Raw genomic sequence first — 26,644 nt, forward strand, 5'->3', positions numbered from 1 at the left:
ATTGTGACTGAAGTTTACATTGTATTCTACTTGTGGCTGAAGCTTCTCACTGCTTTATGTTATTCTTCAATGCCTTGTCCCTGACATGGGGACTATAGATGCCAACATCTCTTGATTTTATTTTTTAGGTTCTTTTAATTATGTAAAACAAATGCAGAGGTAGAAGAACTGGGCACTTTCCTTTCCTCTTCTTGCTGTTGTCTGGACTGCCTCTCCTTGTCTCCATCTGTTGGCTTCCCCAGCCTACCCAGCAAGTCCTGCAGCCCAGAAGTAGATGGAATGTGGGAGCCTTCCTTCCTCTCAGCCACATACCCAGAGCCTTCTTCATCCTGGGACCCACAGTCACCTTGTAGCATTGGCAGATCATGGGGATGGGGGTTTCCTGGGAATTTTAGATGAAATTGGTGTACAAGGCAGGGGCGTGAATATCTCTTAAACTCTCCCATGATCTCTCCAGTTCTGGATAGATATTCCAATCATTTCCCCTTGCAACTAGAGTCCAGAATAGTTTTCACTTCATACATTTTCTCCCCATCCATCAGAATGGGAAGAGTAAGCTGTCTCAGAGCATAAGCTGTGATTGATGGAAGATAGGATGAACCTTCATTGATGCAGGCAACTGCAGATAAAAGGCCACTGGGTTAATTTACTGAACTACTAAGAAAGGGCTAATAAACTTTTTGGAGGGTCATACAAAATCTTAGTTGAAAGCCACATCAAATCCTCTCTGCACTTTTGGTACCTTCTTGCCTGTGTGTGTCTGCAGCTTGTTTGTGTGCAGCTTTTGCCAAATCCAGCTTTTCCTTTAAGAGGCGCTGATCAGCCTGCCTCTCCTGCAGAAAGCCCAAGGTGTGAGGAACTGCAGATGCTGGAGTTCTGGAGAACAAAATACGGGGGTGGAAACCATAAGTTGCCTGAAAAGGAGGTACTGAGTTGTTGTAGGCAAATTCTGCAGTTCAGTCCAATTGTCTTGTTGATAAGAGACATAGCACCATAGATATTATTCCAGAATCTGGTTGTAACATTCAGTTTGACCATTAAAGGTTGGATGCCAAGAAGATGACAAATGGATTTTAATGTCTAATAACTAGAAGAGGGTCTTCCAAGATAAACTGAGATCTGCAATCTGAGATCATGACTGACTAGGTCTCTGTACCTAAAAACATGGTCTAAAAAAGTTGTTCCTTTTCCTAACCCATTGGGAGGCCCTTGCAAGGAATGAAATGAACCATTTTCGTAAACAAGTCCACAACCCCAAGAATGCCAGTATACTCCTGTAAAAAGTGGGGGGAAGGGGGAAATAAAATCCATTGATGTGTAATCCCAGATCACAGAGGGGAACTCAGAGGGAGAAGCAGGCCAGCTAGTTTTCCATGAACAGACTCTGCTCAGCGTCAAACATGACAAGATGAAATGTAGTCCATCCACTCTCACCCTGGGCCACCAGAACTGTCTCAGCACCCAGTGTAGAGTTTTAAACGCATCCCAGTGTCCAGCAATTCTATTGTCATGGCACAGTAATAACACTTCTTCCCTTAAAGAAAGGGGAACATATAAATGGCCATTGTGAAACACTGCCCGTAATTGGACATGAAAGGTGAAGAACCATACTGCGGGGCTCCCTGGATGTTATCCATCCAAAGTCTGGCGTAAGCATCCTGTTGTTGCTGCACTTTAATTTGATCTAGCAGATCAACTTTCTGCTTCCCTGCCCCAGTCTTTCAGGAGGGTCTAACCCCTGGGCAATGGGAAAGTTGCAGCGGGGGGAGATGATCATATTCTGGTTTATGTGACAGGGCATCTAATAGCTTGTTTTGTGAGCCAGGAATAAATAAGATATAGATATTGAATTGGGAGAAAAATTGTGCCCACCTGATCTGCCAAGTTCTACTTTCTGCAGAATTCATGTGGTCTATGCATGCTTGTACTTGGTGGGCTGCCCCTTCCAGGAAGTGTCTCCATTGCTGGAATGCTGCCTGTACCACAGGCAACTCCTTACTGAAAATGTCACAATTCCATTCAGCTGGTAAAAGCAATCTGGAATAAAATGCATATGACAAGAGATCCATCCTCCCCTCCTTCTGTGTCTAGAGAACTACTCCAACCACCATCGCTAAAGCATTAGCTTGCACCCTGAATTGGCAGGTGGTATCTGGACGTCTGAGTAGGAGATGCAATGAGAAAAGGTCTTTCAATTTCTGAAATGCTGTTTGCTTTTGAGTAGATCATATGAATGTACATTCTGCCCTTAGTAGTTGGGACAATGGTCTTATGCAGTCTGCAGTATTAGGAACGAACTTTCTATAGAAATTTGGAAAACCAAGAAAGGCTGTAGATCCTTCACATTTTGAGGTGGTTGCTGTGAAAGTATGGACTGTACTTCTGTAGGATCCATTTGTATGCAGTTAGTAGAAATCCTGTAATCCAAATTGTCCATTCGGGGTAGATCAAACAGATGTTCCTCCAATTTAGCAAAAATCTTGCAAGTAAGGAAGGATCTTCCAAAAAAATCAGTATGTCATCCAAATACACTGCAACATTTTTGCCCAATATCAAAAAATATTTCATTCATGAATCTGATTCATGAATCATAAAACTCTACTTTACTGAATTAGGCAATATTAACAGAATCTTGCAAGTCTGGCTATATTTTTCCTTCCCTCCCTCTTATACCCCAGGGAGTCAGGGAGGAACTCATCTGAGTCTCTCCCTAATACCTTCTCTCTTCTCAGGGCTCATGGCATGCTTCTGCACATTTTCTTTCTGCAATGGTTTCTGACTCTTTTCCCCAAGGTCATCTCCATGGCTCCCTACATTTTACATGACTCTAGTAACCACATTCTCTGAGTGTCTGTAGCTCTTTGAAAGTCTAACGTGGCTGTCGCTCTGGAAGAGTGAATTTACAACAATAAACTATTTCAGCACTGGCTATATTTGCTAATGGATACATGTGTCATTTGGCAAGCATCAGTACTGCAGTGTCAGCATCCAGCCACATTTCTACAGCTTTGGCACCCAGAACGCCACAGCCCCAAGCTTTTTAACCCTACACCAGTATGCTACTTGACACAAGCCAGTACCTTGAGCACTATTTGTTGGCATATGCCTCAAGACCCCAGGAGGATAGGAAAATATGCACTGACTCCAGACCACAACAGTATTTGTGCTACTGTTGGCAGCTGTTGAAATATAGGTATTAATTATGCCAGTGTCAACAAGACCCTAAAGGATCATGAATATTAGATGCTACATTTCACTGAAACTAATGGAATTAGATCACAGCCGCTTTTCATCACTTTGCAGTTTGATGGTAAAGCCCATCTTCTGTCGACGGCATTTCAAGCCAATTCTGCCAGCCTTGGGGGACAACGCACCAGGCATTTCTCCTATGTAAGCCCTACCAGTGGAAGTAGGAATTTCCACAGCTTATGGCCCAGACACACCACTGCCAGGTATTTCATTAAGCTTCATGTATATGCCATATTCAACAACAACAAAAATCTTCTGTACTTCAGCATAACGTTAAATGTCCATAAGTACCTACTGCAAAATTAACCCATCAAGGAAGGATACCAGCTCAGATTCAAAGTCAGTTACTTTCCAAATCCATTTCATTAGCAAAATAACCCAGTTTCATCTCTTCGGTTTTGATACATTTAAAGATCTGGTTTACACTGCAGTAGCTATTAAGTAAAATTCTCTTTTTTTAAAATTTGATTTAATGTAATAGTTGTTTTCAATCTTGTTACACCATTTGTAGATTATATTGCTAGTTGACATATTTTTCATATATTTGTTATATTGCAAGGCAATTTCTAATGTGCAAAAATAAATATATTACATACGTATAGTTTCATTTCTCCATATGATTGCCTTGTCTTAGAAGGACTCTTGGAACAATGCTGCAATATAACCTAGCTCTGGTATTTTTTTCCACAGATCTAGGCTTTTTAATTCTTTTTAAAAAGAAAGATATTCAACCACCTATCCTTAGCTCTACTCTGCAAATTCTTAAAATTCTCCCCTTCAAATCACCAAATATTTGGAAGGGATAAATGGTCCTACAAAAAGAGGAAGGGAGATCTGGTACTATTTAACATTTCTGCCATTAACTTATATTTTACTTCACTCATCCAAATTATACCTTTTCTTAAAGCATTTGAACAGCTGGGAAGTCCTCCTTGATTTTTTCCCAGGGTTGCAGAGAAAATTCTGAACAGCCATAGAATTCAGATGTACTGGCAAAATTTGCAAATTCAGAAATTCATGGGGGTACACTAGTATATGAACAAATGTAGAAGAATGCAGAATCCAGGCCTTACAAATTTATTGCCTTTTGTTCCTGCCTATAGAATGCTCCTGTGCTGGCTAGAATCTTTGCGAACTGAATTGCACTCATTTGAATAACTCTAGGATAGGAAAGACTAAATTAAGTCGAGGAAAGAAGACAGACAGTGAGAGTGGTCTTCAGTTGATTTAGTTCTCCTTGACTGACTGAAAACTACTACTTTTGATAATGCAATCCCATAACATCATGACAGTGCAAGGCAGTTGTCCCTGAGGCTGCCTGTCTGATCTAATCCCTATTCAGAAAGGGATGAAGCAAACATGCATCCTAGCCCCATTTTTTCCATTTTAATGTTAATTCCACGATCCAAGCTTTAACAATAAACTACACCCCCCAGACTAGCAATCCTTCTTTATGTGATGACACGACCATCTTCTCTATAACACAAGTAGAATTAAGCAGAGAATCCAAGCCTTTGGCCCATAACGTAGACATCACAACTTAACAATCATCATTCCAAGACAAAAACAGTGATAATTATTGAAAGGTATGCTTGGCATAATAATCAGTGACACCTGCACAGAACAAATCAAGTCCTTTAAATATCTGGGACTTCTTTTTCAATCTCCTCCTCCTTGGAGGGAAACAAATAAACACTTTCACGGACCCACGAGATTGTTAATGCAATTCTATTTTTACCAGTAGTAGAAGCAACTATCATATGTCTGTTGCCATAATCATTTATAAAGCTAAGGGGGCTAGACCTTTTGCTTTATGGGTTGCAGATCTAAGTTGCTCAGAGTTTACCTAACCTTCTGCTATACTTAGAATCTGGATTAGCTTCTTTAGAGGTTCAAATAAGGCTTTGTTGCCACAAATAACAGATGTTTGGTGAGGTTCTTATCATGGAAGAAAGGCACTGATTCCGACCTCAGGTATCAAGATCTTTCAGCCCAATATTTGGCCTCAATTGGACATGAAAGCGCCAATTTGGAGCTGAAACAATACATCTTTCACACTGGTCTCCAGAATGACTGGAGTACAATCCACACTATTAAACAGTTGGTCTGTATGGAAGACCCTTCATTCCAGCCAGCTATTTTTCCAATGCCCTTGCATGCCACACCAGAGAGCCTTCTCCTGAGTTACATTCTGTACCCTGCCATCTATGTTAGTGGAAGGGAGATATAACACTCTACAGCAGTGCTTCTCAGTTTGAGAAACACCATTCTAGAGCATGATCAATTATGCCCTTGCCCAGTGTGGGAAACTGAGATCGTCCTGTATGTCCTGCCCTTTTTACATGGCCTGGTGCATATACTTAGTAACTCCCTAGCTGCTTAGTTGCTTTGGTAGGATGAGGATAAAGTTCTTTTACAGGCCCATTTATCTTCAGAGATCTCATGGCATATAGCTAGGTTTTGTGGTGTAGCCATTGCTATTCTGGGGCTATTGGTTTAAGCCCTCCAATTGTGTGGGGGGGGGGTGTTTCACCCACATGAAAAAATAAGGTAATTCACTTCAGCTTTCTCCCTTCTTTTTCTTCCCATTATGCCTTTCTGATATGTAATAGGCACTGACAGTTCATCTTCAACTATAAATAAATATTTACTAACTTTCTAAAGCTGAGGAATAAAAAGATACAAGATGGAATAGAAGCCTTTTTTCTGAATGAGAAAACATTCCTCCAAGGATCATTTGTTGTGGCTGCATGCCAGTGAAACCACTTTCTCTCCCCTCACCCTCTACCCAAGAAGTTCGAAAGAAGACAGATAACTCTAACAAAATAATTAAATAACTGCTTATATAAGGCTTTTGAAGTTAGAGTGTGGTCCCCATAGAATTCTGCAGTTTTCCCCCTCGTGGGGGAAACTACTTGGACACAAGTACAACATGCCCCAATATAACTATCAGATGCCAGATGCCACTCAACTTATTAATACGATTGCAGCCATATATGGTTCCATAGGGACTGGAATGCCTTGGAGATTCTAAATATTCTGCTACATCACGTCCTACCTCTGTTTATTTCTATGCCATATAAAGGCTTTGCCAACAGCACAGGAATTATGCATCTGCTGATAGTGAAATACATCCTAGTTATCATATTTATCTGATGATTACATAAATCCTAGGTTTAACCTGTTAAATCATTCCTCCCTAATGATAGCCTATTAGTAATAGCAACAGTTACTAGTAGGATCTTATTTATTAATGTGTCCATTACATTTATATACTGCTTTTCCTCCAGAGCAAAAAGCAGCCTAACTTTTATCCGTACAAAATATTCATGACATAGGAAATACTGAAAGAGAGAAATAGCCAAAGTCAGCTAGTATGTTTTATGCCTGAATAAAGATTTTAACCAAAACTCAGTTACTCCTTTAAAGCTGCACTTTTACAATATAGTTCTCCCATCCAAAATGTATAGTTTCAGACTATAATAATAAAGCAGACTATATTAATATTGCTCAAAAATCAAATTCTGAGTACACAGGAGAAATGCATAGAAAAATGTGCATCTTTCTTTAAATCAAATATAAGATTCACCAAAATCGAATTAAATAAAATTGGAAAAATGAGAAATAAGTATAGATAGATTTGGCTATCTCCCTAATGAAGAATCATTGATGGTATGTCTGAATAATGTATTTTAACAGAAGCCCATGAACTTGAAACCTCTTTAGACATGATAATAATAACTGACAAGGTAATGTACACATTTTTAATTATAAAGTACTTACCGAGCCATATAGTTCTCCTTTTTCATTCATTCCCAGATAAAGTCCACTGTCTACCCCTCGAATGCTGACCAGGCCTACTGCTATACTGATAAATTCCAGGATGCCTGAAAAATATATAAAGTAAACATATATAAGATGGTTTTCATTCACCTGTTTTAGTACCGGTATTGACTTTTAATTGACTCAGATGTATTGTTAAAATTGCAGCTGTTTTATGCTAAAAAGAAGGATGCCAACAGATGAGCAGTTATTAGGGCTTCAGGCACTCTTAATACATAAAAGACGTGTTGAGCTTTTTCCTGAAATTATTGTGGAATAAGAACAAATTATTATAGAAGAATAAACACAATGGGTTTTAACACATTAAAACTGTTAATTGAAAAGGTACTTGTAATCTGTCTGATACGTAACCTGCAACTGTACAACCAACCTGTCTTCCTCTCCCTTCCCCCCTCCTCATCCCAATTTAAATTCTGCATCCGTCTAGCCACCCTATGCATCTGATGAACTGAGCTGCAGCTCATGAAAGCTGATGCCTGTTAATAAAATCTGCTAGTCAGAAAAGGTGCTACCTGACTCATTCTGATTTTCTGAAATTACGCAACTCGGACTACATATGAAAGCCAAGCCAACAGCTGAGTCCTTCAGAGAAAGTTACTTGTTCAAAGCTATTTTTTCTTTCTAATCAAGTGCCTCAGTAGATCCAATGTTCCAGCAGATTGTTCACATGCCGGAACATGCAGAAAGGTTGGAAACAACACTTGAGGGCCACTTTAAAGAGCAAAAATACCACAATCTTTATGTGACAAGCTATGGAAGATTATTCTGAATCTGGGAAAAAACTGAGCAGAGCTCAACTCAAACTCTAAGCAAAGTATTTCCTGAACCAACATTTCTTAATATTGCTGAAATGTTGAAAACTTTAAAAAATGGTTATTGTAAAGGTATAGGTTTAAAATGTACATGGGAACAGGCAAGGGATGAGTGGAAAGAGAATGAAGAAAGTGCACGAGGCACTGTTTAAACAGAAAGAGAAATTATCAGGCAGCAACATGAAGGCAGAGGGAATTTTAATGGAAAGGAATAAATAAAGTCATAATCTCTACTAATGCATAAGGTCAATGTGACTGACAGAGAAGCACACACTAGATTTTGTAAAACAACAACAACAGGAACAATAGTGCATCTTTCATAAAATAGTTATGGCTGGATGCAATAACCTAGCTCAGCAACATAAATTCAGCAACAAGGAAGAAATCAACAGGTAACAGTTTATAACCTGCAATGGTGAATAGTACAGTTCTCTGGAACTATTATTGAGCTTTGTTTTATATATTATTCATCACTGCAAAGACAACCTATTTACAGCTTGGACGACTGTGGCATAGTGCTGTCTATACATCTAAAATTACTAGAATAACATTTTTATCAACTAGTAAACAAAACAAAATAATCAATATTCTACCAGGAGCAATGATTACCATGGTCTGTTAGAAAAAATTAAGCTTTCATCTTGGGTTTTTTCACTCCAAAGACTTCATGCACTTCTAATCAAAAGGCTACTCTGGATGTTTCTTCTTAACTGATTTTTGATAGAAATTAAAAACTGAAATTGGAAATTCTGTGAGTGAAGCGGGGTGATTGTGCAATAAAGGCCTTATCTGGAATCACCCCTTGGTTGGGGGTTCTGCGTTCATAAATCTGGTATCTTCCTTACTAATGTAAAAAGAACACTGGAAATGCAGTTGCCATGTTGATTTCAGGGTATGGTTCACACATGGATAATTTCTGAAGGTAACATTATAGGCTTTATAGCAGATTTTTCCAAACTGATGAACTCTTATCTTTGAGAGGACTATGAAATCACTGACTTCTGCTTTTATATACTGCAACTATGTATGCTTGCTATAATACTGCTTACTTAATGTGACAATCTAGGGTACATTAGACGCATCTGAGTCCTCCCATAATCAAAGTACAAAATGATTTGGATCCAGTTTATAATATTACCTATAATATGGGTCTTCCCCAATATTGCATTATTTAATGCAAAGCCCTTTCCCAATATAAAGTATTTCACAAACAACAATGTATACATACATGTTGAAATGAACTGTATCTTAAATTCAAGGGTCACTGCATTTTGAAGCCTGTCTATCTCCCAAAATCCAGTACTAAATCTTGGATAATGTTTCAAAGATGCCACTATTCACAAACATCAGTCTCACAACTTTGGTCATTACAGTCAAGGCCTCATAACTCTAGCATTAGAACACCAACTGGACATTCAGAACAAGCAGATGGCACTTTCATCTGGGCAGTTTCCCTATCCTTGCTCTTTGCATATTTTTTGCACAATTTTGCATGGATGGATCTGAACAGCAGCTCACCCTCAGAGATGGCAGAAAGGGCTAGGCAGGGAAGCAGGAGATCAAGCTCTCTTCCTGATGCTTCAAGATATAACTCTCCCTACACTGTTGATTGGGCTACTGTTGATTGGGCTACTTTTGAACTATTCCAGGAGAGCACTCTTCCCTGTGAACATACTCATGCAAAACACTTGCACAAAACCACAACAAGTTTTGACAAATAACTAAATTTGCTAGTTTAGCTGTCTGTCAGAATTTACCTCTTGCCCAGCCCTATCCCATGTTAAGGAGAATGATTAAAGAATGTTTTCCTCCCAGTTGGTGATATTAGGTGGAGTGGGAGGGAAATAAAGCCAAGGGAATCCTCATCCCTATCCTTACTATGCCCTCTACAGTATACAGACAGCAACATTTGCCAGCATTGTACCCATGACAAGCTAGGGATCACCAATGGGGTAGTAAAAGTTATACCATTATAATTTTCTGCTGGCTCAAGTATAGCACTAAAGTGCTGGATACCACTTCAGCTTGGTCAGGAAGAGTAGCCCTGAGTTACTGATTACCCACACAATCTGTACATCAGTATGTAAGACATTTATTTATGAATCATCATGCCAGCTGCATATGGCTGTTTCCTTTTGGATATAATGCAACATTTTTTCAAAGCTGCATTCAACTGCTGTTGAATGTAAGCAATTTATTGCAATTTTCCTTAAGACATTTAAAAGGTAGGTGACCAAACATACTTTTCATGAGCAAAAAGCTCACCTATATTTACAAAACATATTAAGCCATAATCTGCTTAATCATCGTTTATTGAATATAACCAGAATAGCTGGGTTCATATGATATGCTAAGCCATAAATCATTATTTACAAGCCATAATGGGTGGGTCTACATAAAATACTAAGCCAAAAATCAAGCAAGTCAACATTCTGATTTGTGATGTTTTACCCAGCTCTACACAGCTGCAGAATTGGAAGTAAGATTTAATCCAAGCTTCTCCTCAATCCAGAATCTGTAATTGAAGCCTGAACTGCAGCTTCCTTGAGATAAAACTGTTGTGCCTCTGTTGTGCTCTCCACAACAGCAGAACTGAGCACTTTCCAATGCAATCTATCCCATTATTAAGTTATCCTTATTATTAAGCACTGTAGGAGGATATTTCTTCTAGCAGTCCTTCAGATATTGGAATAAACCTTTTGGCTCCCTATAGGAAGATGCTGAAGGCTGATGATCTCTTTAGTGACAATGGCAAAGGTATCAATTCATACCGTGCGAGAGAAGGTAATGGTAAACCACTCCTGGATTTTTACCAAGTAAACCACATGAACAGAAAATATACAATGATTGACAATATATAGATGGATGATGGGCCCCTCAGGTTGGATGACACTCAACAAGCTATTGAGGAAGAGCTTTCTGAGTACTAATGATATTTATGACATGGCTACAAGAAAGCCTTTAAGATGTCTAGTTACTGATATTGCCATGCAGGAAAAGAAAATCTGAAGCTGCAAAGATGGAATTACGGTAGGGACATGGAATGCATGAAAAATGAACACGAGAAAGCGCAACACAGCGCAAGATGAAATTAAACCACTACCCATTGACATCTTAGGCATCAATGAATTGAGATTGACTGGAACTAGATACTTTCAGTAAGAAGATCGCACTATTTGCTACTCAGGACATGAAAAACAAAGAAGGAACAGCATTGTTTTTATAGTTAGGAAGAGTATAATCAGAACAGTACTCGGCTACAATGTAATCAGTCACTAAATAGGATCAAACTATACTTCATGGACAACCTTTTAATATGACAATCATCCAATTTTATGCTCCAATCACCAATGCAGAAGAAGTGATTGATGAATTTTATGATCCAGTTCAATCTGAAATCAACAGAATATGCAAGCAAGATGTGCTAGAATGCCAAAGTTGGAAACATTAAGGAAGAAAATGTAGTTAGATTACATTGTGTAGTTTAGGAAACCAAAATCAAGTAGGAAAATTATTTATTGATTTCTGCCAATCCAATGATTTGCTAATACTATCTTCAAAAAAATCAAAACAACAGCTGTATATGTGGACATCACCAAATGGAATACACAGAAATCAAACTGAATACATGATTGCTAAAAGGAGTGGAAGGAGCTCATAGCATCAAAGATATGGTCAGGTGCTGACTGTGAAACAGATCATGAACTGCTAATGTGCAAATTTGAAATTAAAGAAGAAAGCCAACCATTTTCTACAATATGCCTACTATTTTCAAGAAGAACATCAGGACTCACTTTAAATTCCTGAATTTCTTTGATAGAGAACCAAAAGAACTATGAAATGTACTTAAATAAGTTGTTAAGGATGAATGAGACTACAAAAGATGAAGAAACAGAAGAAAACAAACTGGTTGTTGGAACAACCTGTGGAAATTGCCAAGAAGACAAGAAAAGCCATAGTCAAGAAAAAATAATCTCAAGAAGGGGCTTAACAAAGAGTTTCAGAGAACAAGAAGCAGTATTACAACATCTATAAAGACACTGAAGATGGGAACAGACAAAGAAAGTCTTCCAAAAACAGAAAGAGGTTCCAAACTCAAATTAGTATGCTAAACAATGCCAATGGATAGATAGTAACCAATTCAAGGAAGATCAAACAAAGATGGAAGGAGCATGCTGAAATACTGCACAGTAGACATGTCAACATCCAAGACACCTTCGAAAATATTCCCTACTTACAAGAACCTCTAGTACTAAAGATGAAGTTAAATCAGGATTCCGGTCATTACCAAGTTGGAAGCTACAGGAACTAATGAAATATCCACTGAAATATGGCAAGCTATGGAAGAAAAATTTGAAAAGGTTCTAAGCTACACCAGCAAATAAAGAGAATGACACAGTGGCCAAAACATGGGAAGAGGTCAATTTACATTCCAATACCAAAAAAAAAAGACTTAACAAATATCCTTAATTACAATATCCTTAATTTCACATGCTAACAAAATAATGCTTGGGATCATCCAATGCAGATTAGAGCCCTACATGGAAAAGGAGATGTCAGATGTTCAAGCCAGCTTTAGAAAAGGCTGAAGAACACAAGACATTATTGTTGATGTACAATGAATAATTGAGAAGCCAAAGAATACCAAAAAGAAGTCATTGATTATAGAAAAGTCTTTGATTGTGTCGAACATGAGAAACTATGGAATGTGCCCAGAACAGTGGGAATCCCAGAACATCTCATTGTCCTCATGTGGAACCTATATACAGAAATGAAGCCACAGTACAGACAAAACATGGTGAAACAAACTGGCTACAAATTGGCAAACGAGTGAGACAAACCTGTATATTCTCCCCTTATTTATTCAGCCTATATGCTGAATATACATTAAGGGAAAATGGATTGAAAGATGATGAATATGGTTTTAAAACTGGAGGAAAAAAAACATAAATAATCTATGCTATGCTGATGACACTACTCTGATAGCCAAAAATGCAAAGGATCTCCAAGCTCTAGAAATAAAAGTCAAGGAGCACTGTGGAAAAAAATGGGACTAAGATTAAATATAAAGAAGGCCAAATGAATAACAACAGGTACAAGAATCAGCCTTAGAACTGACAGTGAAGATACTGAAGTGGCAGAGAGCTTCTGCCTTTTGGGATCAACTATCAACAGTAAACAAATGCTGTGATGTGTCTATACCTACATAGATCAGAATAGTGCAGGCAATGGTATTTCCTGTGATACTCTATGGAAGTGGAAGCTGAACTTTGAAGAAGCCAGATAGAGTATTGATGCTTTTGAGCTCTGGTGTTGGAGAAGACTCCTGAGAATACCACGGGCAGCCAAGAAAACAAACAAATGGATCATCAGACAAATCAACCCAGAGTTCTCACTAGAGGCACAAATGACCAGGCTCAAATTATCATACTTCAGATACATTAGGCAAAGACTGGAGAAGGAGAAGGCTCCAATGCTGCAAAAGGTGGGAGGAAAGAGAAGAGAATGAGTAGCAGCAAGGTGCATGGACTCAGTTACAGTGGCAATGACTGTACTATTGGAAGACCTGAAGGACCATGTTAGGGACAGATTATCATGGATAAAAATCTATCTATGTGGTCATTAAGAGAGTCGCCCAGAGTCCCTCTTTTGGGGGAGATGGGCAGTAACACAATTTGGAAAATGAATGAATGAATGAATGAATGACACTGTCTTGATGGCATATAATCAATCAATCTTTAAATGTCTCAAAGATAACACTCCAACAATTCTAATGGGAAACTAAATGAGAAACCCAAGGCTTTTTTCCTGATCTACTTGATGGCTTGAGAAAGAACACTGATTTGATTGAACAGAAGTTGGACATGGCAATGAGAGATATCTAGGGTAGAACTGTGGCACTATAGTTTCTGTAACAGAGACAACAGAGACTGTCAATGTTTAAATCACTAAATTATGAACACCAGAATTTTACAGATGTTGGCTTGGAAGACACATATGCTGGATCCTCTTATCAGCTTAATAATGGGAGACCTGTATAACACGAAGTCATAAATAATGCTTTAAAAATCTGAAGAGCACATATCACACTAAGCCAATACCAAACAAACCACATTATGGCTTGCTACATAGCTGAACCCTTAAGAGGGAAGGTACTTTCACACCAGCACTATCTTCAATCTGCAATACTTCCAAAGCAGTCTGACCTGCTGCAGCCTGAAAACAGAGCGAATGCACCAAAATCATTCTAATCTGATCTGTGTTCCCTGCAACTGACCAATAAGGAAGTGCAAAAAACACAATGCCAAGCCAAGCCCAACCCCACTTTAGCAGCTGCAGATGCTAGAAAAGCTGAAAAATAAGGTCCTCTCCACAACTCCACACAAAAAAGGAAGTAAGATAAATTGTTACTATCCTCCTGTACACCCATGCAGCCATGATGGGAAACAGTGTCCTGGGGGGACCTCTAAGCCATCTTATTACCATCGCTATATTGTGTATAAAAGTATCCGAAGGTATTGATGTAAATTAGATTAATTCATAATTAGCTTCCCTTTAATCTAACCCATTCATTTTGCATCACTTGTTCAAAAGCAATATTTGCATCAGCCGGATGCACCCACAGAACCAATGAAGAGGCCCAGTTTCAAGGTTATTAATACAGCAGGCCACTAGGACTATCTGGTTTTAGGACAAGCTTATTGAGACAGGTATCTTCAATCTGCTGAACTGAAAATATCCTGCCAACTGCAATTGTCTCACCGGTTTCTATAAAACAGCTGGCAATAGAGTTGAATATGGAAAATGCAGCTACTGCATTTCATCTGCAGTCTTTCTGAAAATCCTAAATGTGTTTTAGCTGCAGCTTTTTCTCCAGTCTTTGCAAGGATCTGACTGCTGCATCATCACCAGTGTGAACTGGAGTCACAAGCTATGCATGGAAGGTCACAGATTGCAAAAGAATGAAAAACATTCTTCATACCCTCTCCAGAAACATGTATGAGTTGTTGCTTTTTTTAATTTCCTGTCCTTCCATCAAAGGGGATTAATTATCTCCCATTCAGAAATTGTTTTCACCTGGAGAAGGTAAAGAAAACTCCCTGAAGGTAATGGGAGATATATTTGCCAAATGCCTCCCCATTTCAAAGTGTTGGCTCTGCTTCCAGAACAGTATAAATAATGAAAGTTAACAGGCATCTTTTTATTGAAGGAATCAATAACTCTACAGAAAAGGGAAAACCCACACACCTGCCAAGTGTTTCATTTTTTTAAATGCCCGTCATTAAAACAGGCAGGTGTGTATGTGACAGGAAGGCTTATATATTGCAGGAATCCCTAAGCACCAAGACATCTGTGATTTAATTTCCATTTCATTTTTCCTTCACCAAACTCAAGACAGCATATGTAGTGTTTACTGTTTAATACAGTTGTCCTGAGAAGTAAATTAGGAAAAAAATTCATCCACAATACACAGGGAATACCCTACCTCTACAGTTTGACACATACAGTCCGTTGATAGATGTCATGGATGCCAAAGCAGTGATGATGTGTGGTAAAAACTTATATATGCCACTTCCTTGGGGTCTTTGTGAGATATCCTTGGAAAATTAAAAATAGTAATTTGCCACAGCCCACTGCTTAGTTGTATGTATGCCCACTTGCCCAGGGGGGAAAAAAGACAAAAGACATGACATCGACCCATCCCACCCAATCATGCAGAGAGGGCATGTTGTGGACCCCATCTGTAAGAGAATTTCATCTGGCGGGGTCCAGGAAGCGGGCATTCTCTGCAGTGGCCCCCGCCCTGTGGAACATCTTGTCCCCGGAGGTGAGGCAGGCCCCTTCAGTCCTGACCTTCTGGAAGGCCCTGAAGACCTGGTTCTGCCATCTCATTTGGGGCAGGAAGGTGGAGTCATTCCTGGGGGTGGCTCACGCCTTAGAGCCCCTCCCATCAGATTGGAATTTTTATAGCCACTTGGATGCTATATTTATTTATATTGTATTTTATATCTGTAACTTATATTTACTTTTTATGGGATTTTAATTGTTATAGTATTAATTTTATCGTAAACCGCCCAGAGTCCCTCTTTTGGGGGAAATGGGCGGTAACAAAATTTGAATAAATAAATAAATAAATAAATAAAAGTCAACTTGAATAGTAGAGAGTGTTTGAGGGATTTAAGTAGGCAAGGCAGAACAACCCAACAGGTAAATGGAAATTTTGTCAATAGCCAGGACACCATGGCAGGCATTTTGTTAAGAAATAAACTGCCCCATATTCAAGCCATTTGAGAACTCCCAAAATTCCAAATGGACTATTGGGCCTAAAGACAGCAGACCACTCATATATAGAAAAGTCAACTAACAGAACAGGAAGGGCCATTTGGGGCTCTGATTCTAATGACCTGCTCAGGAAATCAATTAAAGCACCCTTGACAGATGACAGCTCAACCTCCACTTGAATATATTCAGTAAATGGGAGCTTATCACTTCTCTAGTTACTTGATTCTACTTTTGAACTAAGAGAGCCTGTTTGGTGTAGTGGTTAAGGCACCAGGATAGAAACCAGGAGACCATCAATTCTACTCCCACTTTAGGCACAAAGCCAGCTGAGTGACCTTGGACCAGTCACTCTCTCTCTGCCCTAGGAGGCAATGGCAAACCACTTCCGAAAAATCTTGCCAAGAAAACTGCAGGGACTTGTCCCAGGAGTCAACACTGACTCAAAGGCAGACACACACACTTTTGAACTGCAAGGAAAAGAACTTCTAGCATTCAGTTGGAATATGCCCTCCGATAACTCAAATCCATTATTCCATGTCCTGTCCTATAAGATGAGAAGTCATGATCTTCTATGTAATATCCTTTCAGGTATCTACAGAGTGCTACCATATGCCCTCACACTTTTCTCAGTGCTAAACATGCCCAGTTCCTTCCACCTCTCTTCAGAGAACTTAATTCCTAGGCTCCTAATCCTCCCTGTTGCTTGCTGTTCTAGTTTGTCTAAATCCTTCTTAAAGTATGGTGCCCAGAATGCAAAATAAAGTGGAACTATTGTTTTGTGTAATTTAGAAAATATACTTCTGTACCTTAAAACTGCATTTGTCTTTTTGGCAACCACATCATACTGCTGACTTATATTTAGTTCTCAATCAGCAATTATTCCAAATTCTTTCACCAGTATCATTACCAAGCCAGATCACTCCTTTCTTATACATGTGGATTTTATTTTTCTTAAGGTACTTTTACATTTCTCTGCTAAATTTCATTCTATTCAGCCTGCTTATTTAATATTTCATGTTTATCAGCATAGGCTATATTAGTTAGTCTCTAACTTACATACAGTATTGTCAGAAAACCACAACTCTGACAAAACTGAGTTCTGCCACTGATCAGCAATTCTTCCCAGGAGAAGCCAATCTTGCCAGCTAGCCATGCCTATCTAGTCAATCCACCTGGCAGATCATGGACAGAAAAGTTATACCACTCAATAAGGCCATGTCCATAGGCATTATTCCAGTGATGAAACAGTCCATCTTGGGGGGTGGGGGGAGACCGGAGACCGGTCTGACAGTCAGCTATTCAATGGTCACATCTACTTAAGTGCCAAGTCATCCAACCCACACTTCAATAGCTTGCTAATCAGAATGTCAGAAGATACTTTGCCAAACACTTTGTTATAAATAAGGTAAATTATATCTACAGCATTCCCACAGTCTACTACTAAGGAAGTTTTAAGGTTTGCTTGGGTGAGAGACCAACTAAGAATTCCAGGGATATTAATTAGACTGTACTGAAAAACACCTTCGGAGAAGTAACTGATAAACCACTCCCTCAAACCCCTGCATGGATGCAGTCATATCACCTCCTGGAGTTCAACTCAACTTGGAAGGCTACCTTTTTTTTCCCCTCAAGATTCTTGAAGATCAATCTTTTTGGTATGTTGATAGATTAATGAGTCTATAGTTCTCTGGACTGTCTTTTCTTTCCTTTCTGATTTTTCAAATATAATATCTAAAGATGTGGCCAAATCATCAAGTTCCTTTAGTACTCCAAGATACAAGTCATCAGGCCTTGGAGATTTAAAATCATGCAAAGTACTAACTTTTTCTTGCCCGTGTTCCTATCATTCTCAAGCTTCAACTCAATTCATAATCCTCTCTTCGTAATTACCTGGTACAATACATACTCTCTTGATGGAGAAGATTGAGCCAAAATTAAGTTGAGGAACTCTGCCTTTTCTTTCCTCTCTTTAGCATTTTGTTATCAATAGGCAGCTGGTATGCTGATTTGTTTCCTTTTATTTTGAACATATCTGAGAAAGCCCATTTTGCTAAGCTTTCAGTTTCCTAATATTAAATCTGCAGGTCCAAGCTACCTGAACTGGCTGTTCCTTGGTGATCTGCCCTCTTTTCATCTTCTACATCAGGAGTTTTCCAACTTTTTCAGGCTGCAGAATCTATCAGTGAAAAAGAAGTAATCCTAGAACCCCCAAAGAAGAAGCAAAATTCTAGTGATAGAAAATTGGCTGCATTTAAATGTTTTCCTTTTCCCCCTTAAGTCTCTCATAGAATCCCATCATTCTCATGGAATCCTAGGGTACCATAAAACAGAGTTTGGAAGCTCCTGTACTGCATGCCATTGTTTTCAGGCTTTCTCTAAGCTTTTTGTGCAGCCATATTTGAGTTCTTCAGCTGTTCTCCATCCTATTATCTCATTTTCTAGAAGGTCCCACCCATTCAGAGCTCCTTTTTTCATTAACTTTTCTTGCTATGGGATCCTACTTATTATTGCTCTGAGTTTATTAAAGATATGATTTTTGGAAGTCCATGTTTCATGTTTGACTCATCACTTAAAATCAGGAGTTCTAACATTATATGGTTATTTTCCCCCTCTGGTTCTACTTCCTAATATTCCCTATTGGATAGGATCAAGAAAGGATAGCTGACCTCCTTATGTGTCCTCCCAACCTCTGAAAGAAAAAGTTATCAGCAACACAGGTCAGGAACTTCCTGAATAAGAAACTTTGCTTGGCAGAGACTTTCTCTTTTAACAGATGCTGAATAATTAAAATCCCCCATCACTACCATCTTATTGCCTCTTTGAAAGATTTGGAATTTGCTTTTGAAAAGTACCGTTCACACTTCTCATTGGTTGGACAGGTAGAAGTAACACCAACAATGACAGCAGTGCTTTTATTTCACCTATTTAAACCCAAGTGCTCTCTATGGTATCACCATATTCATCCACTTGGATTTTTGAGGAGGTGTGGATACTTCTAACATAACTCCTCCTCCTTTTCTATTGCTTCTGTTCCTTTGAATAAATTGCATCCTCAGCCACTAAATTCCTGTTTGGAGAGTCATTCAGTCAGACATCCATTACATCTTTAATTAAATTCTTCCTATATGGAGTATAGTTTAATGGATAGGAGATCTGGACTTCCATTACCTGGGAAACTGCCTTAATAAATAACTAGATGGTCTTAGCTTAACTTCCCCCACAGGTTGGATTTACACAACATGCTAAAATCTAAATTTGAATAGAAACACATTTCCTGTATTCACATTAGATTTGATCGATTACATACCATCAAGTCATTGTTGACTCTTAGTGACCACAGATAGATTTTTCTCTATGACAATCTGTCCCTAACCTGGTCCTTCAGCTCTTCCAAAGGTGCACTCATCACCACTGTAACTAAGTCTATCCACCTTGCTGCTGCTGGTCCTCCTCTTCTTCTTTCCTTCCACCTTTCTCAGCATTAGAGCCTTCTCCAGAGATCACATAAGATACTCTGCCTAAACAGTAAGCCTCATTATAGCTCATCCTGATGTTCTGATTCACCCAACATGCTGAGACAGTCACGGGGCTTCCATACAGAACTGCATCCTGTCCAACTCCTTTCTTAGCCTAGCTAGCGTGCTATACAACCCAACTGTAGAACCATAACGTTGGGAAGGACTTCAGCCGTCACCTACACCAACCCCTCGTTCAATGCATGATCTGCCCAGGGATCCCCGATATTTCATCCCTGGTAGATGAGTGTCCAGCCTCCACTTAAATCCCTCCAATTGTGTAAAGGAAAGCTTCCCAACCAATTGTTTCAATGTCAAACAGTTTTTATCTATGGAATGTTCCCCCACAAAAACCCTGAACTCTTTCACTGTCATTCCCCTCCGCATTTTCTAATCCTGCTTTCTGAACAACAGAAAATAAGGTGCTCTCCTTCTGAAGTAGCAGTCCTTGATATCTGAAACCGGCTTTTGTATAAGACCTTGAGGGCAGGGAGAAGATGGGAAACCATAAACAGGGAAGGAAGGAATTGCTGAAGGAACATATATACATCTAACCATCAGTTTATATGGAAGGACAAACTAAATCAAGCCTGTAGGCTGAATTTCAGTTTCGGCTCTGTGGCTGCACGGTGGAAAGGAAAAGAAAGGGCGAGAAAAGACAAAAATAGATTCTAAAGCAGCAAGCTCTGTTTAGCAGCCACGGGCAGCGAGGGAAGTAAAAGCGGACCGCGAGGCGAGGTCATTCCCCGAGGGAGGGGCTCGCGCGTCGGCCTCTCTCCTCCGCCTTCGGCACCACCACGTCCTTCAAAAGCCTCAGCCGGGGGGGGGGGGGGGAGACGGAAATCCTGGGCAAAAGAGAGAAGGGCGCCCTCCCTCTGCTCCGCATAATGTCCCCGAAAGTGTTGCTGCAAGTCTCGTCTCCATTTTCCGAGCGATTATCTGCAGCAGAATTTCCCTGCCCGGGTAAATAATGAACGGCGGGGAGGGGAACGCACACCTGCAGTAGTTGGATTTCACGCCCCGCGGGACAGACTCTGCTGAAAGTGAGTTGAAACTTAAAGCCGTTTAGAGCCGTGAACAAGGCTCCCATCTCCGCGCTGCACAATTCTGGACGACCAGTGGGCCTCCAAGAGTTGGCGCTTTCTTTCTTCCTTTGCCGCCACCTAGAGGTCTTCCGGATTTTTGTGGCCCAGATCCCTAGTTTTGGGTGCACTGCAGTTTCCCGGGCGGTTGAAGGAGCTCGGCAGGACCTCGCTGGAGGACATTCCGCACCTCGCGGAGATGCGCGCCCCGCCCACGCTCCCACTCAGAACTGGGCTTCGGCTAACCCTGCGCCACGGTTTCCCTACGTCAGAATTGGCCCTGCCAACCTTATAGTGAGGTGTGAATTGTCCTGCCGTGCAGCTGCGGGTTCTCCCTGCCTGCTATGGCGTAGGGCTCACTGGATCAAGCGCGCGGCTCCAAATGGCGCGTGCGTCCTGTCGCGGTCCCGCGGCCTTTAACTCACTGCTCGGGCTGGATTCATCTGGCTAAATGTGGCTGGTTACTTTGCGGTTCAGTCACTCTTCTCTCCCTCTCCTCCTTTTGCCAGCAGCTAAATGCGGGAAGGGGAGGGGCATTAGTTACAGAAAAGCGACGGGGGATGTGTGTAGTACGGCTCGGTCATCCAGAATCGCGTTACAGGGTATACGTTGCAGCAAAAGCAATGCTCTTTACCACGCTAAAGACCAACAGATTTATTCTGGTGTAAACTTTCCAGCAGATGAAAGTGGCATAGTTTTTACATCGCTGCAACAAATTTACTAACGTGGGAAGGGCATAAACTTCACACCAGATGAATCCATGCCATTTGACTTAAGGTAATCCTAGCCACGTGGCTACAGACTGACTTAAAATCGAATGCTGCTTCCAGGGAGGAATTCTTAGCCAAGACATCAGAACTTTCTCCAGGAATCTCTTTCTAAATGCTGAAACTACCTAAGCACAATGATGGTTGGTGCTGCTGGAAAATGTTATAACCCACTAGAGAGGAAATCCCATTCACACATTCTAAGAGCTTCTTAACCCCCCTATCCCTCAGACAGTACATTTGGGCTCTCAGATCTGAGATTCAGAAATCAGGATGAAGGCAGCAAAGAGTTTTCTGTATCTCTTGGCTGCTAAACACTAATGGCCTGAATTTTTGCAGTCTGGATCTGGGATGTAGCCTAAATAAATAGGTAAAGATCCTGAAAACTATATACAGGTATAATTATTGAGAGAGAGATTGTAGAACAGCCTTCCCAGACCCAGTGCCTTCCAGATGTGCTGGGAATTTTGAATTTGCACATCTGGAAGGCATTGGCCAGGGAAGGGTGTTTCAGAAGCCATTATGAATATCTTGGTTGTACTACTAACTGCAGTCCCCAAACAGACTAGAACAGTATTCCTCTAGATTGGATGGAAATGACCTTGTGGGCTATAGCTGATTTAAGGAGGAGGAGAGTGGGCCCAAGTATAGGGATGGGATGACACCTTCCATTTTTCAGGCCATGAATAAATTTCTGCTACTGATCTTCATAAAAAGACAAGCTTTTTAAAAAGTATACTCTCCAGCTTTTATATAACTGCGTGGTTGCCCTGGTCTCTGTAGAATCTAGAAAACAAAAACTAGGTTTAAAAGAGGCCAAGATATATAAAGCTTGATGTCTTGCCAAGCATACTCAGGGAAGCTCTTTCCTGGGTTTCCCCCAAACTAAGAGATATAATATGTACCACAGCTGGTTTTTATTCCTTTGGAGTCACCTGTGCTCTGCAGGTGCCATTCCAGTTACCTGGATTGTGCAGGAAGCTTTTATTTCTTTCACGTTTATCACTCTATTAAATCTAGTACATGACTCCAGTCAGGGTTCCTTTACAACAGCTGGATATAAGTCAGATTGCAGGCTGTACAGCTTCAGGAAGAGCACCTGTGGGTTTGGTTCACACAATATGTATGCTGAAAATACAGCCTATCAGTGGGGTTTATTTAGTTAACGATGGAGCAACAAGTTATATGTAAACAGCCACTGAATTCAGTGGAATCTGCCCCTAAATGTGTGCTCATGGGTTTGCAGCCATATAATTTTCACTGCATAATTTACTGAACTGATCCCACTATGATGAAGTAAGAGCCATATTTATCACTTTATAGAGCTTGACCACCCTGGCACTTTCTATGCATTTTGGACTTCAGCAACCACAATTACCAAGCCTAAAAGTTATGGGATGTGAATTCTAACATAACTAGAAAACGAGGGCACAAGGGGGGTAAAAAAACCTCAAGATGGTGGCCACAACTATGCAATCCAAGCTCCACCCTTTTTCAGTGTGCATCATGATGAGCATTTAAAAGGGGAGGGGTTGGATCACATAGTTGTGGATGCCTTCGTGACTTTTTTGACAACTCTGCAGACACCCTGCTCGAAGAGGGGATATCACCGCTTCAAGCCCCATGACCTCGACTAATCTTTCAGACTTTCTTGTGCACCACACCTAATCTATTCTTTCCAAGTGATTGAAGAAAACAACTGAACTTGGGTGGCATTCAAAGGAGCAAAATGCAGTATTTCTGATTCATAGATCAGAATATTAGCTGGTATAATTTCCCTATTCTGTCTAATAAACAGCCCTCTAAGTAAAGTTTTCCTTGAGTCAAAGTCAACTTCAGGTGACCCCACATAGACAGCCCATGGTGTTTTCCTGGTAACAGTACAGAAGTGGTTTGCCACTGTCTTTATAGGCATCTGGTCTGCAATCGTGGGATCTTTTTGGGGCTCCCCATCCAAGCACTAACTAGGTCTGACCTTCCTTGGCCTTCCACCCTTCAAAATCAGCAAAGGTCTTAACACCTAGTTTCTTCTCCACTTTAAGAGCCCAGAATTGTGGCACATAAGATGGATAGCCATATAAGCCTTTTTTAAATGAAAAGGCAGAGTCTTGAATCTAACTGCAAATGATGCATTGCTCTGAACCCCTCAGATTTCTTTTTTCTTGTTCAATAAAAAGAGCTGCCCTCCTCTAACGGGGGCTATTCAATCCAGAGCCACCTCAAGCGAGCGGAGGGAAAAGTAGGCGGAGTTTAGGACCCTGCAGCGTTGTCTTCGGGCTGCTGCTGCTGTTGCCGCCGCGCAAATGAGCGAGGGAGCAGGCGCATCAGCTCGGCCACCGTACACCTGCTACCGGCGTGAGCCCGCGGAGTGGGGCTGAGCATTAGCCCCGTCTGCAGATCTCGCCCCTTAACGTACCATCGCTTCCGGCTTTCGGTCTCGCACCCGAAAATATACCGTAACGCCTCCAGCCCCGTCTTTGAACGCGCGCGCGCATATGTACCCACCCGCACACCCTGCACCAGATCTCCACCGCTGCATAAGGGGCATGCAAAGCCATTTCGGAGCAAAAGAGGCGTGCGGAAGATAGAGCGGGCTCAAAACCAATTCCTGTTTCATCTCCCAACTTTTCTCCCTCGGGCATTGCTATCGCCCGATTCCTTTGAATGTCACACATGCGCCCCCACGTCTAGGAGCCGGCCCCGCTTCAACCACCCTTTATTAGGAAGGGTGTTCCTAGGAGCTTCAGAAGTCTGATTCTCTTCGAAAACCGTGAGGGGGGGGGCTGAAAAGGGGATGCGTGTCCGCAGAGCCAAGGAAACCCAATTCAGACAAGAATTCTTCTGAAGGAGGAGGGTTGTAACGAGACCTGTTCAAATTTCCCGTTCGAAGTGCATCCTTTCGTTACACAACTGCGGCATTTCCAAATAGCTCTGGAAAGCAGTAAAAGACACGCAGGGGAGATTTTGTTCAGCATCTGGCTTCAAAGCGTGACGGCGTAAAGGGGAGGGAAATCGCCACCGAACTTTATGTTTCCTGATCTGGGCTAAGTGCGATCAGGTTGGCTCCCCCGCAAGTCAACTCCTTCGAACAGCACTTGGAGCCCGGCTACCTACGTGGGATTGCTTCATTCTCTCCACCTTCCAAAGTTCAGTCGGCACAATCAGATCAGACCCGCGGCTTATAAGAAACCCAGCAATACATGAGAGTGTCTCCAAAACGCGCGGAGAGCCCCTTTGAATGCGTGGCACGGCATCCGCCCCCAAAAGAGATAGGTACTACAACTCCCATAGTTCCCAAATCATGCTGTTTGGAGACAATGGCATTTGCAATTCCAGGACCTCTGGAGAGCGTCGGGTTGGGGAAGACTGAACTAGTTCGCCGGCCGTCTATGCTGAGTCACAGAAAGGATTTCTGGAGAAATGTCTTTTAAAAAAAAAACTTTAAGCGAAGTCTGCGTTCTGCTGCTAGCCGGCGCGGGTCTTTCATTTGATACCGGGATATCTAAGCATGCGGACATCCACCCATGCAACAGAAATGAAAAGATAAGCGAGTGCTTCCTTCCCTTTCCAGAACAGGTCGTGCTAGGATTATTTCGCGACCAAGAAACCTCGGTTATTATGCGAGCACCGACCGTCAGCGGGGTTGGTGGTGTGCGGACAGTCCTTCTCCCTATAAGCGGGGGTCCCTCAGCGGCGGCGGGGAGGGGGCGCAGGGAAGAATGGCCGAAAGGGGTTCTTCAAAACGTTCTGCTGCGGTTTTGGCAGGTGGCTGGAAGCAGATGCGAAAGGGGGTAAGGAGAACCGGTCGTGAAAACACTTTATTACGAAAGTGAAAAGCCCAATTCTCTGCACGTCTGCTTGACGCCTACTTGGAGTTGAAGAGACGCCCAGGTAAGCAGGCAGAGAATTCCAGCCCCGATTGGAAACTGATTCACTGGAAGACGGGCTGCACCTCTGCGGAAAGAGGGCACCTTCCCTCTCGTTATTAACGCTTCCATTTACTCTTAAGCAAAGGAAGGCGAGAGAGCGCGGGCCGCATCTGATTTTTTTCCACGCTATACTGCTCTATTTTTTCAGTCTTATTAGGACACTTGAGGGGGTCTGCAAATTCCTGAGGCTTCACCACAGGGCCATCCACCAGCAGCGCCCACTTCTTTTCCACCCCGCCCCTCCCCCTTGCGCAGGAAAGGGGTCAGGCATCGCCCTCCCACGGCCACCAGGGGCTTAACCGCCCATACCTACCAAATCTGCTGTGGTCTTGCCTGGTTCCTTGGATCGTACCATTGGGGAAAATCTCTAAATGAAATCCAGTCCTGCAATAGAGCTGTCTTCGCCTCAGGATGCCTTTTAAGTGATCCAAGTCCGTCACCGCAGGCCCCCGAGGGAGTCCACCTGCTTCGGACTGCCCCAGGTGGTCGCTTAACAAAACCGGGCTGTCCGCCGGCAACACGGGCACGTTCCCAAAGGGGCCCGCGTCTTGGACCCCGAGATAGTTCCCAACTTCACCTAAGGGAGCCATCAGGAGCGGGGGAGGGGGGAGGGGGTAAGGTTCGCGCTTTTTTTTTTTTTGGCAGTAGACTGTTAACTACTGGTGCCCAGCCTAAGATTTTTCTTGCTTTAATTTTTTTTAAAGAATGTGTTTCCACTCCGTTCTTCCCCTCCCACTTAGAGTTATATTGAGGGAAGGTGGGGGGGAAAAAAAGATTCCTGTTTTAATCCATCAATAATCACGCGGATTCCAGACTAAAAAAAAAAGACACCGGAGTAAAGTAGCCCGCTGTTTTGACTGGCCTCAGGTTCAAGGTCAAATCGCCGCTCAGTCTGAAAAAAGCACCGCGCTCTCTCCGCACCGGGACATAGCTCTCAGCCCCTCGGGTTGTGGGTCTAGAAGCAGCGGACGAGGTCTATGTTCCCGAGTCCCTTAGCAGGCGGGGAGGTCTTCTGCCCGTCCAGCCGAAAAAAAAATAAAAATCCGTAGTTTCTCCATTGGGCTTAGGAGCGGGATGACCATAGCAACTTCGGCGCCTTAGGCGTTACAGAGGGCGGTGGGGACATACATTATCGATATATGGCATTTCAGGTGCCCGGCCGAC

General features: G+C 41.7%; 1 protein-coding gene across 1 annotated transcript in view; it reads right to left on the reverse strand.

The window, feature by feature from the left end:
• FGF9 (fibroblast growth factor 9) overlaps positions 1–26,157 on the reverse strand; it is a 49,056-nt gene extending 22,899 nt beyond the window's left edge. Inside the window, exons 1-2 of the mRNA XM_063304465.1 lie at positions 25,794–26,157; positions 7,033–7,136 (exon numbers count right to left, since the gene is read on the reverse strand). Of these exons, the coding sequence (XP_063160535.1) occupies positions 7,033–7,136; positions 25,794–26,070 (381 nt within the window). The 5' untranslated portion in view covers positions 26,071–26,157. The remainder of the gene's footprint in view (positions 1–7,032; positions 7,137–25,793) is intronic.
• Between the last annotated feature and the right edge of the window lie 487 nt (positions 26,158–26,644).

The sequence above is a fragment of the Candoia aspera genome, chromosome 5 (genome assembly GCF_035149785.1).
Source record: "Candoia aspera isolate rCanAsp1 chromosome 5, rCanAsp1.hap2, whole genome shotgun sequence".
NCBI classification, from domain to species: Eukaryota; Metazoa; Chordata; class Lepidosauria; order Squamata; family Boidae; genus Candoia; species Candoia aspera.